General features: G+C 39.1%; 2 protein-coding genes and 1 non-coding gene across 3 annotated transcripts in view; 2 read left to right on the forward strand and 1 right to left on the reverse strand.

The window, feature by feature from the left end:
* Nucleotides 1-6,266, forward strand: part of Synj2bp (synaptojanin 2 binding protein) — a 31,908-nt gene extending 25,642 nt beyond the window's left edge. Inside the window, exons 3-4 of the mRNA XM_008845917.2 lie at nucleotides 795-890; nucleotides 3,393-6,266. Of these exons, the coding sequence (XP_008844139.1) occupies nucleotides 795-890; nucleotides 3,393-3,533 (237 nt within the window). The 3' untranslated portion in view covers nucleotides 3,534-6,266. The remainder of the gene's footprint in view (nucleotides 1-794; nucleotides 891-3,392) is intronic.
* LOC115072479 lies at nucleotides 4,131-4,265 on the reverse strand. The gene has a single exon (XR_003851533.1). It is a non-coding gene; the product is annotated as a small nucleolar RNA SNORA40 (small nucleolar RNA).
* A 6,760-nt stretch (nucleotides 6,267-13,026) lies between the features above and the next one.
* LOC103744200 (cytochrome c oxidase assembly protein COX16 homolog, mitochondrial) overlaps nucleotides 13,027-20,867 on the forward strand; it is a gene marked incomplete at its 5' end in the record, with an annotated part of 21,261 nt that continues 13,420 nt past the window's right edge. The window contains one exon of the mRNA XM_008845919.2: nucleotides 13,027-13,233. Within this exon, the coding sequence (XP_008844141.2) occupies nucleotides 13,027-13,233 (207 nt within the window). The remainder of the gene's footprint in view (nucleotides 13,234-20,867) is intronic.

Raw genomic sequence — 20,867 nt, forward strand, 5'->3', positions numbered from 1 at the left:
CACCAAAAAGTATTAATACTGGTCTTTCTTGTTTATCACTTCTGTGTGGGAGGAGTGACCTATATTCAAGTGGTTTGTAAAGGTTTGTGTCACCACAAAAATAGGTTTTTATTAATTTGAGGAGGATAGGAATGTCCATGGAATCAAGGGAAAAATTTTACATTAGAATGGGCTTGTATAGACTTACACAATATCAAATTAAGTTGTGGGCGCATTTCATAGAATTATGTTTCCAGGATTCAAGCTAGAAATTCTGAGGTTAGAAATATAAAGGAGAAGGGGATAACAGAAGGTTGTATTGCAGAAGGTCTTATTAGCTGAGTGGAAAAGGCGAATAGTCATGGACGACATACAGATACAGTAGTAGAATCCCACACACCCTAACAAGACAGGCTAAGAACGAGGAAAAACCACTCTAACCCGAGTTCACTACACATGGTTCATGGAGCCTCACTTGTAGGAAAACATAACTTTTTTTCTATCTTTTTGAGATAGGGTCTCTCTGTAACCCTAGCTGGCCTGGAACTCACTATGTAGCTGTCCTGGATCTCACAGAGATCTGTCTTTGCATCTCAAGTATTGTGATTAAAGACATGTACCACCACACCCAGCTGGAAAAAATCACTTTGAAAATGAAGAAAACTATTCTTGAGTTCTCAGTAACTTAGCCCATACTCCTAGCCCTTGGAATTTTCTCTAAAAGAGTTTAGGCTATTTCTAAAGGTTTGGCTGTATGAATGTAAATTATTGATCTAAAAGGGTTAGCCTCTTGCCTTTCTTGCTGTTTTTGACAGGTAAATGGCCAAGACCTAAAGAACCTGCTGCATCAGGATGCTGTGAACCTCTTTCGTAACGCAGGATATGCTGTGTCCCTGAGAGTACAGCACAGGGTAGGTGTCATTTGTGAGTAGCTATAGAGCAATAGGCTTTGCGTCATTCTTATCAATAAGCTTGTGGGTACAGTCTTCAAAGTGTTTTCTTTCTCCTTTTATTATCACTACTTTAAAGCACTTGTCTGGCACATGTAGAAGTCCTTTGGAATTTTTGCTTGTCAGTAGAAGTAATTCATAACACTATGCCTATAACCTAGGCCCTACCTTCAATGTATTTTTTTTTTTTTTCGGTCTTTTTGAGACAGGGTCTTCCTGTAGCCCCGGCTGTCCTGGAACTCACTATGTAGACCAGGCCGGCCTTGAACTCATAGAGATTTGCCCGTCTCTGCCTCTGCCTCCTGAGTGCTGGAATTAAAGGCATGTGCCACCACACCTGGCTTTTTTCTTTTTTTTTTTTTTTTTAAGATAAAGCTTGCTGTTAAAATAGATGTAAAGAAAATAGAATCACTTTTACTTTTTGCTAGGGAAAGAACCATAAGTATGTCTTTGAAAACTCTTATTTATAAAACTCTTACTGTAAAGATATGTTTCCTGTCTTCTACTATAAGGCTTTTCTTCTCAAGTCCATGACTGTATTGGCTAAAACTTGAATGCTTGAAGGAGAACTCGAAGAAAGAAATAGAGCTGAGAATCCTTATATCTGTTGCTATTTCTTAGTGTTTTATAATCAGTTTGATGGAAAGGAAGCCTGAGTAGATAGAGCTCTGCTCATAGCATCAGAGATTTCTGAGTTCATTACAACCCAAGTAGAATATGCCTTTACAGTTCTTTCTTAAATTGGTATACTCTTTGTCTTATTCAGAGGCCAAATGAGGATTAAGAGGTTCAAGACTGAGAGGAGCTAGTTTAAAAAAAAAAAAAATGGAAATGACAGAGGCCAGCTTGAGCTATGTAGTAAGACTCTGTCTTAAAAAATAAAACAATCAAATGAAAAACAAAACAAGAAAAGGAAAACATAAAAGATATCCAAGACATAGCAATGGTGACAGCATGCACAAGTTCCACGCAAACTCAAGTAGACAAAATCCCAGTACAGACATGGGGAAATGGGTAAGAAATCCCAACCCACCTCAGGAACTTTTGGCACCTGATGATTGCTGGGAGGGGAAGAGACAGTCTCTTACAGGGATAGGCCTCTTGGTAGGTTAACCAGTGGGTGGACCCATATGCCCATCCCATATGACCCAATGTGCATTAAATTGTGCCGGGGACAGTACAGGGAGGTGTAGATTGGGAGGGGCTATAAATACCATTAAATTATATTATATGAACATTGCAAAAATTCAATTAAAAAAAGATATCCAAGAAAGCACTCAGGACTGCAAACAGAATGTGAATGTGATAGGTTCAAAAGCAGGTTGATAAGAGACAGTTTTGGTCAGCAGCTGCTTTTTCACTGGCTCTTCTTTGTTTCTAAATCTTGGGAGAATCTATGTAGTAAATAAAGGTGTATAAATAATTGGCATATATTTTAGATATGATTAGGGTTCCTTTTGAAGGTATATGGGAAGTGATTTTCAATTTCACTTTAGGAAACATCTATGAACAACTTCTAATTCAACAGACTATTCGTCAAAGAATTGGCCTCTAAAAAACATGTCTTCCTAGTCAGGATGCCTTCTCAGGACATCTCATCCAGAAGAAATGAAATATTACAGGGAGACGAGAAGGTAGTTTGTGAGGTCTTGTATTTTAGATGAAGAGGTCAGGATTTCATGGATTATAATAGGGAGGTTAAATCTAAGTGAAATAAAATGGTACCATAATCATTGCAAGCTAACCAGTAAAGATTGTTATTAGGAAGGGCCACCTCAAGAAGACTGAAATGAAAGAAGACCATCTAGCTACAAAAGGAAATACTTGGGGAATAGAAAATGATGACTAGGGTGTAGTTAAGTTTAACTTATCCCTTGAGTCTTTAACATCTGCTGCATATAGATTTCACCTTTGTCTCTGTCTAGCATTACAACCTAAGGCATGAAGAACGAGGCCCCATCTGGGAATTGTAAAGCATTTCCAAGAATGACACTGCAGCTATGCTGACATTGTCTGGGTCTGCTTTTACTGCTCTCTAGTGACTGATCATCTTTATCAGCAAACACTTGTAGAAGGAAGTCTTCTTTCTATCCCTTTTCCTACTCAGTAATACTGAGGCTTCCTGAAAGATCAAGAGGTTTCATCTTATATCTTCATTTTCTGATAGGAGACACATATAGTGAGATGGAGGCAGTATCCAAACAGAAGTTATCTGCTTTACCTGCTTAAGTCCCATTAAAGTCTTAGCAAGCAAAGTCAAGTGCCTCCCTATCAGACCTATTTTCTTCTCAAAGAATCTGTAAACGTGATGCATCATCTGAGGGCAGAGGAGAGCTCCTGCTAGGAAGTGTGTGGGGTTTACAGCCTTGGGTTGACTACAGCCCCAGGTGATTGTCAACTTGGATCTTTTAGTTGTGGTACACACAAGTAGTCATAAAGCTAATATTTCTCCTTCCCTTTCAGTTACAGGTGCAGAATGGACCTATAGTACCTCGAGGTGAAGGAGAGCCAAGTGGTCTTCCTGTAGCTATGGTGCTGCTGCCAGTGTTTGCCCTCACCATAGTAGCAGCTTGGGCCTTCATGAGATTCCGAAAACAGCTTTGAAAGACTTGCTGTCTTCCAATGTGCCCAGTGAACTTATACTTCTCTCACCTTCCTTCCCTGCCATTCTCCCATGTCCTTTCCTCCCTGCATAGCCAACACAATTTAAAGTGACTGCCCGAAACTTTGCTGTTCAAAATCTCCAAGATTTCAGATTCTCTTGGGAGAGTAAAGGTATTATTTGAAGGAAAGCTGAAGAAAAGCCTTGCTTAGAACAAATGAGAAGTCACACATTTTACTAGAACTGCCAATAGAAATTCAGCTGCTACCCAAAGAGGGAGAGATCAGTCTTCTGTCACCGTGGATGACACCTTTCTCTTAGCTGCATTACATGAAAGGAAGAACGGATTTTCCTTTTAATATTTTTCCCTGGGAAGAGTTTGTGGCCTTTAATTTATAACCATATACCTGGATGCCTATATTGTACACAAGAGAATGAAGTTTTTTTTTTACTTTCTTAAAAAAACAAATACTTATATACAGTAATACACATATGCATATATGATAGTATAATATTGATGCCTTACGGAGAATTAAAGAGGTGAAAAACTACATTGGTTCCTAGGTTTCTAATGAACAATCTTTTGGGTGGGAGATCATCATATTCCTTCATTTATATAATATATATGTGAACACTCATATTGAGCAATGAGTTCTGGGTTGTAAAGAGAACTCATTTTTGCACTTGTCTCTAAGTCTTTGTTCACAAGTTAAAGAAAAACATACATAAGTGCTAAGGGGTGATCTTATTTGAAGAACTTGAAGAGCTGTTGGTAGAAAATGTATAGTGGGGATGGGAAGGTTAGCTTTAAAAGAGGATGCTCAACCAGTGTCATCAGAAAAAATAATAGCTGAAGCATCTAATTGAAAATTGTAGAGAAGTATTGTATAGTAAGTATGGTGATGGGGTAAATTGTTCTGCTTAAGTCAATCTAGTCAAAAACTTTGAGATATAAAGATAAGTCTTACCAGTAAATCTCTAGATTCCCCTCATGGCTTTTGCAGTGTTTTACAGTGCTCTTAAAGGAATGGCTGGGATGAGTTTGGTCAGGCCTAAAGCACTGAGGCCAAACAAACCCTCTAGGCTGCTGAGCAGTATTTTCAAGTTTCTGATAATAGGCAAAACCGGAGAGAACTGTCTGCCTGGTAGGATGGACCTGAAATCAGCCTGCTTCTAATTTGGTTAAGATGACTGAGGATTGAATTACTGATATGTGTATGTATTCCCCTCAAAGCTGTAAACACTAGTTGTGGCTTTTAATAAGTTAATGGACCATTTTTCAGAGAAGAGGAGGGAATAAATTAAGGAAATTTGGTGTTTCCTGGGTAAGCCCGTGAATAGAATGTGGATGAATGGAGGCTAGAAAATAGCAAGAAGGGTATTGGCCACATAGGAACCATGCTGTTCATGTAGTATTTAAATTGGTTTTAGAGCACTGAGGATATTTGAACCAAGCCCAATTTTCTACCTGTAAGAAAAGAATTTCCATCTTTTAAATACACTGACCAGACTGGGCTTATACATTATTGTGACATAAGATTATAAGGACTTTTCCTGGGGTAATCAGTTATTCCCTGTTTTTAACATGGAGAATCTACCAATTACTAAACAAGTGCTGATTGGACATTAGTTTTGTAAAGATACTTTTGCAAAGAAGGGAAATACATAGACTTCATCCTAAAGGACTTTTTGGTTCCATTTAGGAAGAGAACACTTAAAATGGAATTAGTCACATAAGTAGGACAGTGTAAGTTGGCGTCAGATTTTATTGCAGACAGCAAAAGAGAGTAACTACAGGGAATTGGAACACTTAAGACAGTTCCATGGAGGAAGGGGACAAGTTAAGGACCTTTAAGGAGCTAACCGTCTAGTTAAAAGAATTCATGCATAGCTGAAAAAAAAATCCTATCATCAGGTTGAGAAATAAGTGAAAACTGTAAGAAAAAAAAAAAAAAGTTACCATGCAGAACAGAGCACAGCGCTGCAGCATGCAGATGACCATTAGGTGTCTTTAGGAATTCAGAAGAGGAAAGTGGTTGCTTAGTGGCTTTAAGGTGGAATGGAAAGGAATTTAATGAAAGGAAAGTAAATTTAAAAGGCTTTATAAGACTTTGTTTCTGAGTCAACTATTGATACCAGGAGAAACTTGCTTTAAGCAATCCTAAAAAAATCTGATGCCTTTCCACCTAAACTATTCAACGCTTTTTGAGACTAATTGAGATAACAGGAGTCACTGTAAGTCTCACAGGAAACACCTGAAGTATTCCAGGTCTGTCTGCCAGCCCCATTATAGAGGCCCCACCTCTGGTACCCTCTTTGTCTCTGATGGCATGTGCAACAACTGCCATGAGCCTGCTTACCTCCCAGGATTTACCTCAGGGTTTGCACGTGGATTTTTGCAAGACCTCGAGACATAGAAAGTGAGACAAATGGTAAGCAGGAAAGAAAGCTATTTAGGTTTTTTTTGTCAATATATGTAAATAAAAAAGATCATAACTAGAAGTTTTGCTTTGGTTGGTGGGGATTCTGATGTACTTAATCTGGAAACGTTTTAGGCAAATAAATACACTAAGTATTTTACTCTTGTTCTATGAGAACTAAAATGATCATAGATGAAGTATTGAGAATCCGTTATAGGTTGTAAAAACATTTATGTTCCTTATAGACTGAATCTAATATTCTTATCACATAAATTATGTTTAAAGTTTTAAAAATTAAATGTAGTTATTTTTAAATCCCTGTGCTTAAATGTTTCTTATATTTATCATTATGTACTACATATAGTGCTGAGAGTCTTTGCTTGTTATCTCTATTTTCTTTCCCTGCAGCGTCCCCACCCCCACCTCGTGTGAATGATTTAGTGTAATTAGATCATCTAGCCATGGGTAATAGATAAGAGAAGTTAACTATGCCAGGGACTGATTGCTGCACTAGTCATGTCTTACAACTTGAAATCAAGTGTTGCTATAAAGAGACAGAAGATGAGAGAACAAATTACTTCTCTAAGGTTATGTAGGTGGTAATGATGTAATCAAAACTTAAACTCAGAACTTCACGTGCCAGCATCAATAATATTCCTGTTAGCGGTTCCCAAAGTAAGGGCTCTGGACAAAAACACTATATTACCTGGGGACTTGCTTAAAAAAGCAGATTCTTGGGCTTCATCCTGTACTTACTAAGAAACTCTTAAGTATGGCAACTAGCAATCTCTCAGTAATCGTTCAGGTAACATTTATGCTAAAGCTTGAGGCTTACCACTTTGTTAGTACTTGTCCCTTTTCCCTGGTTGAAATCACTTGGACAGCTAGTAAAATCTTGTACCTCAGGCCAAATTAAATAAGAACCTTTGGGGCTGGGACTTAGGCAGTAGTAAAATTTCATCAAGTGATTAAAGTAGGAAGCCTCTGTTGAAAGTGTTCCATGGAATTTAAACCTAGGCACTGTTTAAGTTATTGAATCAACTGCAGACATGGCTCTAACCAAAATCACGAACTTGGGCAGTTTCAGAACCCAGCTGTCTGAGCTTCTGCTTCACATATAGAGGTAGAGTAAGAAGTGGATATTGTTTTTTTCTCATGTACTAAAGACAGACTTGCTAATTAACTTCCAGTAAAATAAATGATCAGTGAGCATTTCAGCTTATTCGCCCATTAAGAACCAAATCATAGGGGAGTGAATGTGAAGGACCATAGGATAAAGTCTTTGAGATGAGAAAAATTAAGATTCAGTGAGCTAACAAACTTAGTCAGACTTAGTCTGTTGCAGAGGTACCTTTTTTGTTTCCTATGTGTTTTTAGTGTGTCCACTACATGAATACAAAGAAAAACTTTTTTTTTTTTTAATCTCAGTGTACTTCCATGTTCTCTCTTTGGCTTTCATTAAAGACCAGAAGAACTGAGAGACAGCTAAAGGGAATTGTAGACATCAAGATTGGAATGGGAGTCCATTGAACAATCTGAGAAAGATAGTACCTAATCGTGTGTTGTGACTCCAGCAGTTCTAAATTAGATACACATGGTTGCTGTTGTTTTGTTTTTAATCATGAAAATAAGCAATTAAAACATATTTAGAGTCTGAGTATGGTGGCACATACCGTTAATCCCAGTGCTTGGGTGACAGAGGCAGAGAGATTTCTGGGAGTTGGAGGCCAATCTGGTCTGTAAAAATGAGTTCCAGGCCAGCTAGTGACTGTCTCTGTCTCCGTTTCTCTCTCTCTCCCCCCCATCTTTCTATCTCTCTATATGTACACATAAACATATTTAGAGAAATGAAGCAAGCAGCTGTAAGCTGTCAGATTGTGAAGAATGCAGTTTCATGTACAGCCAATAAAGATTTCCTAGCAACTTTGAATGGAAATCTATCTTTATAAATATTTCTTAATTTAGCAGATAGCTATCAGCACCAGCTAGGTGCCGAAGATACAAAGATAAATAAAATTTGCTCACTGAACTGAAATACCTTAGCATCTGAAAGTGGGTAGGTTTGATGTTAATGTATTTTGCTAATATCACATTTTGAATTCTGAGGCTACCTCTCAAAACAGGTTTAGGGTGGGCTGCTGTCCTCCATAAGCCCTTCTGCTCTGCCTTTTAACTGCAAGACTTTTTTGAGATCAGCCTTCATATCCTAAAGGGCAGTCATGATAAGAAAGACAGTATTTTAAAGAATTCTGTTCAGTGGGAACCAGATTCTCAACTGCTATCAACTCTTGGATGATACTGATATTTATGTATAGAATAACAAAGCCACATGATCTGTTTACCTGATGCACTTGATAATATAAAGACCAGTATAAGAAGCATTGCTGCTCCAAAGGAATCTAGTAAACACTAACATTTTCCTTATACTATACGTTTTCTTCACTGTTAATGTTCTGTTTCTACAGGGGAAAGGGAAGGGGAAAAGGCTGAAGTAGATTTTCAAATGCAATTTAGCCAACAGAATTATTTACAAAAGAATTTTGTAAATTTATGGACTAATCACAGGAGAATGGGATGATCCTTCTTTACAGTTGATAGGTTTTCAAATGAGGACACAGAATTAAATCCCTTTTTAATACTGATTTGAATGTGAGTTTGTTATTACTGGATACCTGTGCATCTTACTTCCAGGCCCTTTTAGTTCTTACAAGATTATTTTCCTTATGAACCTTATTTTGTTTCTTCTTTCATTATTATGTCACATTGCATACCTGAATGTAAACAGCAATCTGTTTCACAGATTAGATGTTGATAGCTACTTGAAAAACAAAAAGAAATAACCATATTGTCTAAGAAGTAACACTATAAATTAAATGTTAATGAGACTATCAAGATTTATGATAATCTCCAGCTTTGCTGTTTGATACTAGTAATTGTTTTCTGATGTGCCTATTGAAATATGACATTCAATAAAAACTTGGTTAATTTGTCATTAAATATTTAGTCTTGGGACTTTTTTCTTTTGGAGACTATTGAATAAATAGTTCCTATTCTGTCACCTTTTAGAATTATTTTTGAATTTTATGTATAAGTGTATGGGGTTATATGCACATGAGTGCCCCTGGAGGCTAGAAGAGGGTGTCAGACCCTTTGGAGCTGTAGTCACAGGTAGTTGTGAGCCACCTGTGTAGGTGCAGGGAACCAAACTCAGGTCCTCTGAAAGAATGGCAAGTACTCTTTAACCACTGAGCCATCTTTCCAGCCCCTCCATCACCTCCTTAAACACCTCTGTCAGGATGATGGAAAGAGGAAATAAATTGAAATTTGAAGCTTAGTTTTGACATAAGAGATAAAGACTAGGTCACGGTACTGCTGAAAATAGAATTGCTTGATAATTACTGAGCTCTTACCAGTGTTCTATTCTAAGCCCTTGATATTTCATTTAAGCCTCACAAAAACTCTCAAAAGATAATTGTTCTTATTCCCATTTACAGATGAGATGAGCAAAGCATAGAGAGGTTAAGAAGCTTGCCCAGGTTACACAGTTATTGTCATATTTAAATAGCCAGGCAGTCTGGCTTAGAACCTGCAACATAACCATAACCCTGTGCTGTCTATTCTCCAGGAGCCAGATGCTGCATTTTTCTCTTTTCCCGATATCAAATACTCAAAACTGCAAAGCAGTATGAGTATTCCCATTTTTATAGACGAAATAGCTCAGTGTTTAGAGAAGCCAGTATCTTAAGATAGTCACTGCCAGACTTGGGAGTTTATTCAAGCCACTGAGGAGTCCTACACTCTTGCACCATTTCAGGAATTTCAGGAGATTCGATTCAACCATGCTGTCACATCCTTCCATCATGAGTTACAGCATAAAACAGTGCACTAGATTAACTGTTCCATAGACTAGTAGTAGCAGCACCATTCTGTATTTATATGCAGTATTTGAAAGCAATTGGCAACATTTACTCTTACCCCTTTCCCCTAAAACCTTATGAGAAGACAGAAATAGGCTTTTGCCATAGGAGTAATAAGGATTTGTTAGAAATGAATGTTGAGCTTCATTTTAATTTGTACAAAGTTGGCTTTGATTTTTTTTTTTTTTTTGTCTTTTTGAGACGGTCTCCTTGTAGCCCCAGCTGTCCTGGAACTCACAGGCTGGCCTCAAACTCACAAAGATCCGCCTGCCTCTGCCTCCCAAATGCTGGGATTAAAGGCGTGTGCTACCACACCTGGCTGATTTTTTTTTTTTTTAAGGAAGTTTATATTGTTCATCGTTGCTTTGTCAAAGTTGAAGCATAGTTCATACCTGGACTCTGTTGTTGATCGGACTGTACATAGAATGACTTGGGGGGGGCGGTGTCTTTTTGTCATGGGGTCCCCCTGTAGCCACAGCTGGCCTGGAACTCACTATGTAAACCAGGCTGGCCTTGAACTCACAGAGATCTGCCTGCCTTCCTGAGTGCTGGGATAAAAGGCAAGCACCACCACACCACCACATCCAACTGTCTTGATAATGAATCACCACAAAAGTAAGTGGCTTATAGCAACAACCTATCAACATGTTAACTCTTTGAATATCTTAACATAGAGAAGATACAGTAAAAATACCAGGTGATGGGAATTCTCAACAACATTAAATGGTTACAGAACTCGTATTTTCTGTGCAGTTCATAGTTGACTGAAGTGTTGCTGTATGTTCTGTGACTAGTTAAAAAAAAAAAATAACGAGCTGGAGAGATGGCTCAGTGGTTAAGAGCACTGACTGCTCTTGCAGAGGACCTGGGTTTGATTCCCAGCACCCCCATGGCAGCTACAAACTGTCCTTAACTCCAGTTCCAGGGGAATCTGAAGCCCTCTTCTGACCTCTGCAGCACTGCACAATGCGGGTGCACTCACATACATACAGGCAATACATTCATACACACAGAAATAATATATAAAATATTAAAAAAGATGCCAACTGTGCACAGCTGACCCCTAAATATTAAAAACAAAACAAAACACCAAACAGAAAAACAGTTCCAGTTAGGCTTTCATTGGAGGACCACTGTCAAAATTTATAGGTTAGATTAATCTATAGTATTTTTGACTTGGTCAAGTTCTAGTGTTTCTAGATTACTGGGTTTTTTGTTTTTTATCCAAAACATGTATAATGAGATTTGACCAATGTTTTTTTCTTAAACCAGTGGTGGACAGGGGGATGTGGTGACACATCTTTAATCCTAGCACTCAGGCAGAGGCAGGCCGATTTCTGTGAGTTCCAGTCCAGCTGGGGCTACAGGGAGACCCTGTCTCAAAAAGACTAAATAAAAAAGAAAAAAAATTTTTAAATAGCATTGAAGGAGATCATAAGCTATAGCAGCCTATTATTCTAGACCTATTCCTTCAATCCTAAATACTGCTCCAGACGCAGCTACACAATTTTCTTCTTAGTACCACCAACTGTGTAGTTTAACCTCTCAGTTTAAGATCTCCTACCTTTCTACCACTTCAGTCCCCACATCTGCGTATTCTCTCTTCTACAATCAAGCAGAGAAGAGAGGAGTGAGACACAGGATTAACAAGTCCTCTTTAATAAGCTTTGCCCTGGACACTTAAAATAGTCCAGGCAACTGAAATAGTTGCCATTCTCCTGTTTTCTTGTTTTTATGCTTGTCAGAGTGGTAATGCCTTTATACACTAAAAAATACAAAGTGACAGTGTTCTGAGTTATATGTCAAAGACTACTGGAGCTCTGAGGAGGAATCATTTATCTTGCCTATCGAGTACAGGGAACTTCAAGTACTGGTGCCCCAAGACGTGAATGTTGAAGGAGAGTAAGTTGATGAAATAGTCAAGAAATATTATCTCTTCCAGGAGGGAGTACAGAGTGAAAGCAGACTTTTAACAAAGGGTTTCAAACCTCACTAAGAAAACTGGTGTGAACATTAGGCAAAACCAAGAGAATCTTATTTTATTATTTTTACTTTATGTGTATGCATGTAGGTAAGTGCACCCGTGTCGTGCAATGCCTGCGGAGGACAGAAGAGACTGTTGGATCCCCTAGAACTGGAGTTACAGACAATTGTTAGCTGCCATGTGGGTCTTCTGCAAAAACAGTGGTCTTAACTGCTGAGCCATCTCTCCAGCCCCGAGAATCTTATTTATTAATGTCTTCCAGCAATGTGGAAAGTTAACGAGATTCACCCCCTCTCCCCTCCCTTAACTTCCTCTTACTGCTGACATATGTGTCATCCTGGAGATCTGGAGCTTCTCTGGAGATAACTTGGGGGGCTACTTTAATAAAACAAGAAATAACCAGAAGCAAGGCAGGGACAGATGCAAAGTTTTTTCTCTAACTCGTCCTGACAAATGGCGCTGTGGTTCATTTGATACCCTAAACTATATTAGTTCTTCATCTTTTTGCCTAGAGTCGACCAAAGGCACACAAACAGAAAGGGTATAGATGTTTAACCAATGGAAAATGAACATCAATTACAGGCTGTCTCACAGTAAAAACACTGACATTAAAGGTTCAGTGATAACTGATAAAACACATTGATTTTTTAAATTACTTTTTATTTTATGTGTTTGGTTGTATTGCCTGCATGTATGTAAGTTCACCTGTGTTGTGCAATGTCCACGGAGGTCAGAAGAGTATCGAATCTCCTGGAACGGGAGTTTATCCGTCCTGTGGGTGCTGGGATTCGAACCTGAGTCCTCTACAAGAGCAGCCAGTGCTCTTAACCGCTGAGCCATCTCTCCAGCCCCGACACTGATATTTTTAAGTCTTCATAATGGTGGCAAATTACCCACACAAGTAAGCACAGAGACTAAAGCATTAGCTTCAAAATACCATCCCCCCTTCCTCTTTGGGTTTAGTGAGTGGCTCTGGGCCAGAGAGAGTTCTGTTCTAAGGCGCCAGTCAACATCCAAAACTTGCGAGCTACCGGCTTCGGTGTCCGTTTGATAGTGAGATTACGCACCAGATTCAAATCCCTCTATCGCAGCTGCAAACCAGCAATCCGGAACCAAAACTCAGTGACCTCGATTTCCGGAAGAAAGCGGAAATGTGTTACTATAAATCGATTGCTTTGGGCTTACGGAGGCCTATTACCGGAGAACCGGGCACCAAAAGCCAAGGACAGCTGAGTCTAAAGTTCTTCGGCTGAAAAGAAGTAGGGGCCGCGCCGGCCGGCTCCAGGGCGCCGAAGCCAGCCGCAGGTCAGCCACGTTGGCGCCTGCCGTGATGCGCGCTTTGCACAAGAACAGGACCCTGCGCTACGGGGTCCCCATGCTGGTGAGTGGGCCCGGTCCGGAAGGGGAGGGGCCTTCTTGGCTGACTCCCGACCGCTAGTTCTGTGCGATAGGTCTTCCACCCGACCAGCGGTTGGCTCCGGGCTGCGTAGGTCTGCGCTTTCACATCTTTTCTAGTCCTCTACATGCCAAAGCATGATCTCAGGTGTCCCGCTCTCCTTTCTCATCTTGAGCGCGGTTGTTCTTCTCTCCCGGTTTCATAGTTAAGTAAACGGAAGCTCAGAAAGTGGGGTAACAAACCGGTATCTCCCAGGTTGGCCCCACCTACCCCCACGGTCTGGATGATTTCTAAGCTTGTTTCCAGGGTTTTGTGATGAACGAAAAAAGTGTTTAGCACAGTGCCTGCCCTTCAAGAGGCCGCCGCTTTCAAAGAGGTGCTTTTCTGACTGCATGAAAGTCTACACTGAGTTCCGGAGAGCTTTCTTGGGAACAAAGGTTGAGACTGGGTTCAAATCAATCGGAGCCAGAGTCCAAGCAACTACCCTCTCTAGTTTGATCATGGGCAAATTAATTTGCTTTAGCAAACGTCGATATCATAGTAAAGGAAATCAAACTTTTAAAAAGTTCAAAACAGTTATTATTTTGGATATTGGCGCCGGTGAGGTTATCAGCTTATGCATTTAAGCAGTACTAAAAGAGGTTGACTTTAGAAAGGTCACAGTTTTTTAAAGTCATTTTTGATGTATCTGGATTTTTCCCCCGTCTTTAGGAAACTGCAGTCTAAAGAGTTTTAGGATCTTTGTGTTTATAAACTAACAGTAATTTGTGTAGATGATAAAGCCTGTGTGTTCTGCAGATTCCGCTGCTATTCAGAAACAGATTTTAGCCACTGACTTGCAATCAACAGTGTGGCACTATGGGAACCGATTTTACTTTCTCCCCTTTCAAAAATGATAAAAGTCTAGGTCTTAAGTAAAAGCCCAGTGAAAGAAAAAAAAGAAGAAAATTAAGGTGAGGCTTGTTAAGTATCCTCTGTTTTAAGAGCTAATCGACACGAGGGAGACTTACAAATGGAAATATCTTTTACCGTCAGTTTTTAAATGGTCAAAGTGTCAGGAAGTCATATTTTGGCACTTTATCTAGGCAAAACCTTTTAATCTGATTTGTTTTCTAATCAGATGCCCTCCAGTGAATAAGGCAAAGACCACTTTCTCTGCCCTCCCAACCTGAGAAAGCCTCCCTTGAGTTCTGAGGCTACCCTTCACAGATCTCAGTCAGATGTGGTCTGACAAATTAAGGAGACCTCCAGTTATGTCACAAAAGTAATTTCTTCAGCCCAAATATCCATTATGACTTTTTACCTCATAGATGTCCACTCATCCCGTGTCCTTGTTTGCTTTCTTATATTAGAAAGAGGTTAAGGTAAATGTCTTTAAACAACAGGAAAGTTCTTAAAGAAAAGCATTAAGGTTAAGACACAGCATCTTCTATCACACACACGTATTATAACAAAGTTGAGCCCACTGATCCAGTGAACACAGAGAATTTAAATCTAATGCTGTTTTTTTGGTGGTTGGTATTGCTTCGCTTTTTTTTTTTTTTTTTTGGTCTTTTTGAGACAGGGTCTCCCTGTAGCCCCAGCTGACCTGGAACTCACTATGTAGACCAGGCTGGCCTTGAACTCACAGAGATCTGCCTGCCTCTGCCTCCCGAGTGCTGGGATTAAAAGCATGCGCCGCCACACCCAGCTTTGCTTTGCTTTTTAACATTTATTTGTGTGTACATGTGCAGTCTGAGGACAATGTGTAGGAGTTGGTTCTTTCCTGCTGTTTGAGTGCTAGGAACTGAACTCGGGTCCTCTGTAGGAGCAGCAAGCGCTCTTACTACTGAGCTATCTCTCCATCCCCCATTTCCAGAGAGTTTTAACTAAGGTGCACCCTGAATGTAGAAGGCGTCAGTCCATGGGACGGGTTCCCAGTCTGAATAAAAAGGGAAAAAGTGAGCTGAGCCCCATCGTTCCTCTCTCTGCTTCCTGGTTCTGGATGTGATGTGACCAGCTGCCTCATGCTCCCTCTGCCATGTCTTCGTTGTCACGATAGGCTGTGTCCCCCATGATAGTGTTCTTCCTTCAAGTTGCTTCATGTAGGATATTTGGCTACAGCAACAAGAAAGTAACTAATAGATTCCTCAAATGCAAAATATTCTCATTTCTCTTGTTGGTAAAATTTCTCTTGTTGATTTTACTCCATGTGAGAATGCAGAAGATAGACACATATTTTATAAAAATTAAGCCATCTCCCTTGTTAGTTACATAGTTCTTTGTCTGTTATATACAGGAAGATGTCAAAGTCCAGTGACTCCTGAATGTTGTTATTCAGAGGTTATTATTATTCTGCAATTTCACCAAGAAAAGGAAAATGTATGTCTTATAAGCTGAACATAAAGATCTTTGACATATATATATACATACATACATACATGAGTTTTATGTAAATAGAAGCCTCAATAAAATTTTATATTTAACAAATATATAAAATGCCTTTATTTTTTAAAAGAATGCTATTTTACATAAACATGCAAAGACGTGTATGTGTATATAAACCTATACACATGTTATGGTTCAGACATCCTTATAAATCTAAGACTAAACATTTAAAGCAGTATCAGTTATGCATTGTGACTATGACTCAACTATCAAATGACTTGCCCTTTTACCAATTATAGACTCCCGAGTATCAATGGGCAAATATGACAATCTTAAATACTTACTGCCTAAAATCTTTTTCCTACAAATGATTGGCCTATTTTAGATGGAAGTATAAAGTCATCATTTTTAGATACTTTCTATTCTTGTTCTCAAATTAATTAGAGGACATTTCGTAAAGGCTTTTTTATTCACTAACATTCTATGAAAGATATTTAGTATACCCAAATACATAGATTTTTTTTAAGAAGCCAAGAATAGCTGAATTCTTAAGACAAAGCTGCATGATATAAACCTGCGAGACCTGTGGACAGTTTAAGCCAAATTCTATTTATGCCAGATTATGGTAAGCTGAGGTATATTAATTACTTCTTTCATTGCTGTGACCAAATATCTGAGAAGAAGCAACTTAAGAGGAAGGATTTTTACGTAATGGTTTGTGTGTACACAGTCCATCATAATGGGGAAGGGAAGGCACTGAGACTGCTTGCTCACATCCCAACAGACAGAGAAGTAGAGATGGCAGTGCTGGTGCTCGCTGGCTCTCTCCTATTTCTTTTTATTTAGTCTGGGCCCCTCGCTTATGGAATTTGCTATCTATTTTCAGGAAGAATCTTTTCTACTTCAGTTACTTCTTTCTGTAAAAGAGAGGTCTAAAATTTACTAGGTAGACCTAGCTGGCCACTCACACCCGAGAATGTGCGTCACTGATGCCCTAGGCATTTCTTAATCAAGTGATGTGGACAATGATTAACTATCACATTAGGTTACTTGGTTATATGGCTGAACCTTAAGATATTAATTGTAGGTTCCAAGTAAGATTCAATCCAAAGAGTACTATATAGCTTGGTTTTTAAGGTCTTCCTTTTTTTTTTTTTTTTTGATTCAGTAAGGAGTCTGAGCATTAACTTTTAATATCTTCATTTCATCAGGACTGACGGAGATGGCAACCTTAAAAAAAAATTAGGGGCTAGAGAGATGGCTCAGCAGTTAAGAACATGGGCTGTTCTTGAGGAAGACCCAGGCTCAAATCCTAGCACCCACATAGCGGCTAACAACCATCCATAACTCCAGTTCCAAGAGATATGATGCCCTCTTCTGTCTTTCTCGGGCACTGCATGACATGGGTGCACTAACACACGTGTAAGTAATATATTTGTACACATAAAATAAAAGAAAAGAAACAGTTTAGGGAGCAGAAGAAGAAAGAAAAAGTAACAACCTACAATTGCAGTTTGACTTAATTTCAAGAGGCTTATATATACATTCATGCACATACATTCACACAAAGTTTTAAAATTAGACATGCCAAAATTGTTAGCTTAAACACAGATAGGATGAGCTAAAAATAATGCAAAAATGAGGTAGACTCCAAGATTACAAAGTTATGCAAATACAACAGAGGTCCCAACAGCCGTGGCCCTTGTTTCTCTTATCCCTATGGCCATGCAGGATGGTCATTACAAGCAGTAAGAAACTTCACCAAGTCGGGAAAAAAGCAGAAGTAGAGAGTTTATTAGATGCAGTACAGTGCAGCCACAGCAAGCAAGACAATAGAAATCAGTTTTCTGCATTTTTAAAATTTTATCTATTATTTGGAGAGGGGCATGTGTGGAGTCAGAGAACAACTTTGTAGAGTTGGTTCTCTCCCACCTTTATGTATAATTCTAGGGATTGAACTCAGGTCATCAGGTTGTACAGCTAATGCCTTTGCCTGCTGAGCTGTCTCGCTGGCTGGCTGCATAGAGGCATTCTCCAAGACTGCACTTATGGGAGTCTGTGCCAGGCAGTCAGGCAGTGTTTCAATAGAACACTCAACCTACAGTTGTGGCTTATCATGGTTAACTTTCAGATGAGATAATGGTTCTGCACAGAGGAAGGCCACAGTGGCCTTGTTCTGAGCTTAGCCTGTCCTGAGATAATAATTGCTTTATTCTAAGGCCAGAATAACAGCATAACCATCTTTGGGAGAACTGTGGGCACTTAAGACTTTTTGGTCAGACAAATAGCAGAAGCAAAAGAATCCAAAATACCTCAAAGCCCCCAAATAACAAAAATTGAAATTTTCCTGTTAGACATACCAAATGGTTCAGAAGAGCCCCCAGATGAAAGGAATACAAATACACCTGGGTTTTCTTAAATTCTCTGCAATTGACATCAGAAACACAAAGGACAATCAAATACCTCATCAAACAAGTGGCTATGAGGAGAACCCCCAAATTTCCACTAACTGGCTAAATGTCACAAGTGAGAAGGCCAAATGACGAACGGGAGTGAGGCAGGACTGACAGTTTTATCAGGGAGTTTGCAATAACAAAATCAACAGCAGAGCAGTCTTCAAATGAGAGCAGACAAAATAGTCTCAGAAACCAAAGCACGTTTCCTTTTATCAGCAAGGTCCATTTCATAGGCAGACAACGCTGCGTAGAGGAGACGGGAGAATGACAGAATGTGTTCCCTTAGCTGCCTTGTGTCCCCTAGTACTAATCATGGGGCCAGCTTCCTGCTAGCCATCTCTAGTTCTGGCACTCCCAAACTGGTACCAGAATCTGAAACTCCCCCTACCATTTTTATTTTGTTCTGATTTTTTTTGAGACAGGGTCTCCCTGTAGCCCTAGCTGGTCTAAAATTTACTAGGTAGACCTAGCTGGCCTCAGTCTCACAGAGAGCCATCTGCCTCTGCCTCCCGAGTGCTGGGATTAAAGCTGTGCTGCTACACATGGCTCAGAATTGGAGTTTCATTACTCTATGTCTTACTGGAAAAAACATTTTTAAAAAATTAAAACAAAAATGAGACAGGAATTGGCAAAAGACAATGAGTTAATTTGTTTTGGCCAGAGCTTGGGAGAGAAGAGTTTCAGCTTCTCTCTAGTGTTACTGACTCTACAAATGATCAAACAAACCCCAGGAAATCTGCATAGACGTATACTTGTAGCTCTGAGATAAGTTACCAGAACAGTTGAAATGCTCTTTTCCTGGGAGACAGTTCTTCCTCTGGTTGTCTGTACTCACCCCCAGCTTGGGATTTCCTCTAGAAATTTTAAATCTTTGGGGTCCCTGTTACACTGTTTTCTATTGAAAATAAGCATTTGGAGCTTGTTAGGTTATAGAGGCTGTTTAAGAGGGTAGAACTGGGTGACATCATCTAGGGACTCTGTTGGTTGGAATAGCTAGAAGACATGTAAAGACTGACACTTTGAGGGTTCTCTAATATTGGGAATGTGAGAAACAGTGAGAGGAGGTGGGGGAACCAAGGACATCTTGTCACTGAAAAAAAGAGATGACAAAGTTTCTGAAAGGATGACATTACATACTGATTGCAGTTTGTGTGTGTGTGTACATATATAAACACATATGTCAACATCACATCACAGATGTTCTCCCCATTTGTTGTCTTTTGAGCTTATATAGCTTTTTATTTTATTTTTTGTCAGAAGTTTTGTAACTTACAGCTGTGAAGCTTTATTGGTATTCCCAATCTCAAAATGTAAGTTGATATTTCAGAATGTTTTATACTTTTTTATATTTAATCAATAACATAAATATATTGAAAAATGAAGTTAGGGATCAAGCTTTCTATTGTTGTTTTAAAAACGGCTAGATTTCTGCAGCTCTAAACTGAGAAAGAAAGCCAGTTCCATTTTGGAGGCAGTGGTTGATCAGCAGTGCCAGTTCGTCAGCTCCTTCAAGGACTACCACACAACGAGAAGTGCAGCCATTGCTGTGTCTGTTATCACTTGCTAAGAAAATAAGGGACGCTGTTCTCCCAGTGGCTAATTTTGCAAAATCATAAACTTGAAAATGTTCTGGTCTTCTACAGTGAAGGCCAGCATTTTATTCCTACGTTTACTCTTATAGTTATAGTATTAAGAACTTTATGGGCTGGGAACATGGCTCAGTGCTTAAGAGTACTTGCTGTACTTTCAGAGGACTACTGGTTCCCAGCAGCCACATCACTGGCTTACAACTTCCTGTAACTCCAGCTCCAGAGGACCCTCTTCTGGCTTCTGCGGACACACACACACACACACACACACACACACACACACACACACACAAATAAAATTAAAAAAAAAACTTTAAAAAATTTTTACAAATTTTGTGTGAGCAAAGAAGGCTCATGAATCAAGCAACACTTGAAACCCAGAGAGGTTCAATCCATTGCATGAACAGTGAATATTTATAGACAGAACAAGGAGGTACATTTACAGACATAGCGTAATTCGTTAAAAATAGGCATTTATGAACATGGGCTAGTCAATTGGCTGATGGAGTTTCTGTTTACCTTCTAAGATGACATAAGAACTCTAACGGAGTTAGGACGTAGGGGTAACAGTATCAGAAGTTTGTTTTATTTTTATTTTATGTTGTATGAGTGTTTTGCCTGCATGTATATATGCACACCATGCACATGCAATGCCTGCAGGGCCAGAAGAGGGCATCAGATATCTGGGACTGGAGTTACAGACAGTTGTAAGCCACCATGTGGGTTCTGGGAACTGAACCTGTGTCCTTTGCAAGAACAGTCAGTGCTCTTAACTGCTGAGCCATCTCTCTAGCCTTAAGTATCAGAAGTTTAAGGTGATCCTCGGGTACACAGCAAGTTCAAAACCAGCCTAGGCTGCATGAAACAAAAATTAAAACAAAACTAAAACAAAACCAAAAAACCCCATTGAAATCAAACACATGCCACACCCACATATGGATTTTAATATTTGGTAATAACCTATTATAATTTTCCCAGAACAGTACAGTAACCTTCCTTACTGAAGTTTCACTTTCTATAGCTTTATGGTCAGTTGTTACCCAAAAATATTAAATGGAAAATTCCAGAAATAATTCATAAGTTTTAAGTGACATCACAGTACATTGTCATTGCTGTGGACTTTATTATTAGTTATTGTTGTTAATTTATTGTGTTTATTTTAAAAACTAAAAATTTTAAATTTCTATGATAAAATATAGTGTATTTT

The sequence above is a fragment of the Nannospalax galili genome, unplaced genomic scaffold (assembly GCF_000622305.1).
Source record: "Nannospalax galili isolate Female #2095 unplaced genomic scaffold, S.galili_v1.0 scaffold42, whole genome shotgun sequence".
Taxonomy (NCBI): domain Eukaryota; kingdom Metazoa; phylum Chordata; class Mammalia; order Rodentia; family Spalacidae; genus Nannospalax; species Nannospalax galili.